The sequence below is a fragment of the Hyperolius riggenbachi genome, chromosome 9 (genome assembly GCF_040937935.1).
Source record: "Hyperolius riggenbachi isolate aHypRig1 chromosome 9, aHypRig1.pri, whole genome shotgun sequence".
NCBI lineage: Eukaryota > Metazoa > Chordata > Amphibia > Anura > Hyperoliidae > Hyperolius > Hyperolius riggenbachi.
Window position 1 is genome coordinate 30,521,476 of NC_090654.1, and position 6,000 is coordinate 30,527,475.

General features: G+C 49.8%; 1 protein-coding gene across 1 annotated transcript in view; it reads right to left on the reverse strand.

The window, feature by feature from the left end:
* Positions 1-3,614, reverse strand: part of IL6R (interleukin 6 receptor) — a 37,457-nt gene extending 33,843 nt beyond the window's left edge. The window contains exons 1-3 of the mRNA XM_068251447.1: positions 3,458-3,614; positions 3,243-3,363; positions 1,037-1,212 (exon numbers count right to left, since the gene is read on the reverse strand). Of these exons, the coding sequence (XP_068107548.1) occupies positions 1,037-1,212; positions 3,243-3,363; positions 3,458-3,536 (376 nt within the window). The 5' untranslated portion in view covers positions 3,537-3,614. The remainder of the gene's footprint in view (positions 1-1,036; positions 1,213-3,242; positions 3,364-3,457) is intronic.
* Between the last annotated feature and the right edge of the window lie 2,386 nt (positions 3,615-6,000).

Genomic DNA, 6,000 nt, shown 5'->3' on the forward strand with positions numbered 1-6,000 from the left:
TTTCTTATGAAATCTTTATGGTATGCGTGACTAGATGCGTGGTGAGGGCGTAGCCAGGGTTGTGGCAGGGGAGTGGCTTAAGTGTCCCTTTTTCTCATCTCAAAAAGTTGGGAGGTATGCTTAAAGGGAACCTGAAGCGAGTAAAATTATTTAAAATAAACACATGACGTAGCTGCAAATAAATATTACATACTAACCTCACCGTCCGTTCCTCTCAGAAGCTCACCATTTTCTTTTTACAGTGATCCCTTCCAGTTCTGACAATATTTTGTCAGAAATGAAATATACCAGTTATATATCAGCAGCTGAATGTGCAAGGTAATGTCCATGTTTCCCTATGGCTCAAGTGGGCGATATTACAGTTTTAGGCCTGGTGCACACCAAAAACCGCTAGCAGATCCGCAAAATGCTAGCAGATTTTAAAAACGCTTTTTCTTATTTTTCTGTAGCGTTTCTCCTAGCATTTTGCGGTTTTGGGAAGCGTTTTTGGTGTAGTAGATTTCTTATATTGTTACAGTAAAGCTTTTACTGAACAGCTTCTGTAACAAAAACGCCTGCAAAACCGCTCTGAACTGCCGTTTTTCAGAGTGGTTTGCGTTTTTCCTATACTTTACATTGGAGGCAGAAACGCCTCCGCAATCCAAAATCTGCAGCAGCCCGGCCGGGAGTATGCGTTTCTGCAAAACGCCTCCCGCTCTGGTGTGCACCAGCCCATTGAAATACATTACCCAAGCGTTTCAACATCCGCAAGCGGATTGTAAAATGCTGCCGAACCGCTCTGGTGTGCACTAGGCCTAACAGTGTGCTGACCAGGAAGCAGTTATGGGATAATAGGCTTTTTTAAAAATGGAGGACGGAGAATTCCATTGATCACAGTGGACAAATGGGACACAGGAGAGGAGAATGAGATTGAGGAGTAGACTACACAGCAGGTAAGTATGACCTGTGTATGGTTATTTTTACTTTTTATTTTCAGTTCAGGTTCTCTTTAAGGGGGCTGACTGTCACCCAGCCCTCGTATGATATATTTACGTACATAGGTCATCCAGAGATAACTTCAGGGCATTGCTCATCTTGCGGTCTATGCGGCCAGTGACACACAGGGACAGGAAGTGGGGGCTGGAGTCTCCTTCCTCGTACTGCAAAGTGCAGCTAAATTTCCCAGCAGGCCTCTGGAAGGTGCAGGTGCTGATGACATGAGTGTCACGTATTCTAAAGGGAAAGAGAGCAAACGCGCATCAGACAATGTATCTATACCAGGGGTCTCAAACTCGCGGCCCGCGGGCCATTAGCGGCCCTCGATACAATATTTTGTGGCCCGCGCCGGCAAAAGCTTCCTTATGGTTCGCTTCAGTGCTCCCAAGTAATCCGCTGCATCCCTGCCACTAAACGAGGGCTGCAGAGCCCCCAAATCGCCCAGGGGGCAATCCGCCAGCATTTCCTGGAAGGGGCAGAGCTTTCAGCTTCAGCTCTGCCCCTCCTGACGTCAATCGCGGCGCATCGCCGCCTCTGCCCGCCCCTCTCACTCTACCTCTACCTACATTGCTGATAGACTTTTTTTGTGAAATCCCTTATGCGGCCCAGCCTCATCCTGACTTTGCCTCCTGCGGCCCCCAGGTAAATTGAGTTTGAGACCCCTGATCTATACAAACAGTATAGATAGATAAATAGATGGATGGATAGAGAGAGAGAGAGAGAGAGAGAGAGGGTATAGGCAAGATGAAGAAGATAAAGAAAGCAAAGAATTATATACGTATATTATAGTGGTTTAAGGCCTCTTTCACAGTGAGACGTTAAAGTCGCACGTTAGAAAAAGTTTTAACATGGACTAACGCACAGCAATACTAAGTCTGTGCAACATTCACAGTGCACACGTTGTGTTTGTAACGTGTAGCATTATTAGAAAGTGCTGCATGCTGTGCGTTATACACGTTATTAGCTGCGTTGGACTGTTTGCACATGCTCAGTAATGACCTGGAAGCATACTTTTCATTGCCTGAATGCTCTACTGTACGCGACGATAACAGGGCATAGAGTTGCGTTGTGAGTTTTTGGGACGTTACGATGTTAGTTTGCGTTGCGACTTTAACGTCGCATCAAAACGTAACGTCCCTCTGTGAAAGAGGCCTAAAGCTGGAAATGCAAAGCTGCAGCTTAATGACCATTGCATTCACACATATCCCCCCTTATGCATATTATGTCAGAGAGCGCTGACATTATTATTAAGTATTTATATAGCGAACATCTTCCGCAGCGCTGTACAGAGTAAATTGTCTTGTCACTTAACTGTACCTCAGAGGAGCTCACAATCTAATCCCCCTACCACAGTCCTATGTCTATGTATGTATCGTATAGTGTATGTATCGTAGTCTAGGGCCAATTAACTTATCTGTATGTGTTTGGGATGTGGGAGGAAACTGGAGTGCCTGGAGGATCTGACCCCCAGTCCAGGTAGCCAGTACCGGTAGCTAGATGTGACCACCCCCCAGTACCGGTAGCTAGATGTAATCCCCACTATAGGTAGCCAGATGTGACCTCCAGTCCAGGTAGTTAGGCATGACCCCCAGTATAGGTAGCCAGGTATGACCACCAGTATAGGTAGCCATGTGTGACCCCCCCCCACCCCCCAGTATCAGTAGCCATGTGTGACCCACAGTATAGGTAGCCAGGTGTGACCCCCAGTATCGGTAGCCAGGTGTGACCCCCAGTATAGGTAGCCATGTGTGACCCCCCCCCAGTTTCGGTAGCCAGGTGGGTCCGCCAGTATCGGTAGCCAGGTGTGACTGCCAGTATAGGTAGCCAGGTGTGACCCCTGGTATAGGTAGCCAGGTGTGACCCCAGTATAGGTAGCCACTAGCCAGGTGTGACCCCAGTATCGGTAGCCAGGTGTGACCCCCGGTATAGGTAGCCAGGTGTGACCCCAGTATTAATAGCCAGGTGTGACCCCCGGTATAGGTAGCCAGGTGTGACCGCCAGTGTCGGTAGCCAGATGTGACCCCCAGTATAGGTAGCCAGGTGTGACCCCTGTATTGGTAGCCAGGTGTGACCCCAGTATTGGTAGCCAGGTGTGACCGCCAGTATAGGTAGCCAGGTGTGACCGCCGGTCTCGGTAGCCAGGTGTGACCACCGGTATCGGTAGCCTGGTGTGACTGCCAGTATCGGTAGCCAGGTGTGACTCCCCGGTATAGATGGCCAGGTGTCCTCTGTGTATCAGCCATGGTACAAATAACACAGGCTATTACCTCCATGAAATCAGCTTGACGGTGGCCTGTGGGGGGAGCTCTTTGGTGGGCGTCCATTCGCAGGTAATGTTGTGGGCGGGGAATCGGAGGTAACACAAAATCTCCGGCTTCTCAATCTCATCTGTGGATTAAGCAGCAGCATTAGAATAACATTGGTCTTGCCAAGAATTTACCCCTGAGGAGCATTGAGACCCATACGAGTCCCCAGCACTCACCTTTCACCACCAGCTGCAATGAACACAAGGGGGTGCTGTTACTGTAGCAGGTGTAGATATCTTCATCCTTGTAGCTCATGGACTGCAGGAAAAGATGGCCGCCCTCCTGTGTCCACTCTGTATGGTTTTGGCGTTGCCATGACACTGAGCCACTACAGCCGGAGCAGGTCACATTCACACTGGAGTGGAGGGGGACCTCCGTTGCACCATTTGGGATTGCTGAAAAAAATAAATGAGAACAATGGAATTATGGGTAAGATTAAAGTTCTATCCCTCTGCAGCATTGTGATGTGACTCAGTGGCGTACTAAGTGGTGTGCAGGGAGAGCGAGGCACACCGGGCGTCACCATGGAAGTGTTGACACTTGGGCAGAAGAGATCGAGGCTCCAGTCGGCAGGGCTGTTTAACATTGGGGAGGCGGGAAGAGGGGGCCGACATCATTCCTCCCTCCCTTTCCATGGTCCCCGTCTTGTGGCCCCCTGCAGTGTAGAGCACAGAGGTGTAGCTTGTGTGTGAATCTCACCTGATCCCGATGCGTCTATGCTTCTCGCCAGCCGTCCACTCACTCTACTTCCTGTTTCCTGCATGTTGCATAATAACATGTGACATGCAGAGATCAAGCGGGCAGCCGAGGAGCAGGTGAGATACACTAACAAGCAACACCACTGCACCCTACTCTACAGGGGACACAGGAGGGGGGACCCATGGAGAATGTGGGAGGAATGATGTTGTCCCCTTCTCCCTGCCACTAGACCACTACCACTTCAACTCCAGACTACTAGGCAAGCTATATGGTGGTGGTGGGGTATGTCACATAGGGGATACCACTCTTACCGCATAAGTGAAAATTGAAAGAACAACGCCCTCCCCCCCAAGGAATACTAACCTCAGGAGGGGTAAGCCTCTGGATCCTAATCAGGCCTCCCCATCCTCTTCACCCTAGAGAATCTAGCTTCCGAATTCCGGCGAGGTAAATATTTACCTACTGCGATCCAGTAGCGGCTTTCCGGTCAGGCTCAGGTGGAAATAGCCGAACCTGATCGGGTCCGCTCTACTGCGCAGTAGGGTGGACTTGAATCGGGCTCAGCTATTTCCCGCCTGGGCCCCATCATAAAACTGCTGTATTTTCGGGGGAGACAGCATGGATTCCTGAGGCATAGGAGGATTGGGGAAGCCTCATTAGGAGAGGCTTCCCCCTCCTGAGGTAAGTATCCCCGCACTTGCATGAGGTAATTTACCTCACATTACATTTTTTACTGAAGAGATCTTGGTGAATTGAGACCCAGGTGGAGGAAACAGTCCCTACTAGCTACTACCTGATTGGCTTTTGAAATGTACTTGATAGACTGCTTGCTGTATTGGGCTGTTATGAACCCTCACATGGCTAGCATAATCCCGGCTTCTGTACCTAAACAACACATTCGTTAAGTGGTTTAGAAGGTTTGCTTTGAGTTTGTAGTGACCGCACCCCTAGGCCTCCCTGCCACATTGGCTCTGACACTCTGTACTCCCAGGAAAGCCACAGAAAGCTGTGTCTGAGGAGAGGAAAAGGAAGAGGTGAGCAGTTGTGTCACCACCTGCACCCCGCCGCAGATTCCTGCGCCCACAGCAGCTGCCTCCGCACACACACAGCAGGATGTCGCCCGTGCCACGCTGCCTATGCAAATCGCTGAGATTTACATACTGGAACCCGTAACATCTGCAGGAAGGGCGCGGGGGGGAGGGCAGGAGAGCCAAGAAACAAAACTAACACCTTGTGTGACGGTCCCACATCTGTACTGGAGGGGAATCTGCGGGGAAAGCCGTAATATTAAAAGTAGTAAAATAATTGGGTACATTTTGTTAAAAAAGCACTAGTGATTTTTCGGCCTGATCAACCATCCAATTTGATAATTCTGGTGAATTGAATGAAAAATGATACATTTCAGGCAAATTAACCAATCAAGCATTCTAATAGCAGTTCACAGCGCAGGTATATTCTTCCTATGATGTATGGTTTTTCCACTCCGCCACCTGTGTGCACTCAGAGTGCAAACAAAGCAAACGGATGCATTCAGTGGATAGTGTCAAATTCGTTTATTTCTGGATAAAAAGGGCATTATAGGTGGTACGAGGAAAACTCCTACTTCCACTAATCCACTTAGGACCCTTCCCAGGCATGTAGCGCTTCCCACCCAGTGTGGTACTAAGAACCTCAGTACTCGACCCTGCTCTGTGCTGCCCGCTCTTGTCCCGACTAGTTTCGGCTGTCTGCCGTCATCAGGGGATAAACAAGTCTTGTCGTGGAAGTAAGGAAGGGGGGTGACAGCGGAGGATGCTGGGAAACGCGCCAGCGGGACAGGTGGGATGTTAAACTGCACGGGCACTAGGGGGATATTTTACACTTGGGGGGTGGCCAGGCAGGCGGTGGAAGCGGCATCGCTAGGCCAATGCCATATATCGGGAATCGGTCTGCAGTGTATGGGCAGGCACCAAATCTCTCTCTGATCAGATTCAATCAGAGAGGGGAGGTCTGTCTCGTGGTCCATCTGCCCATCATCGCA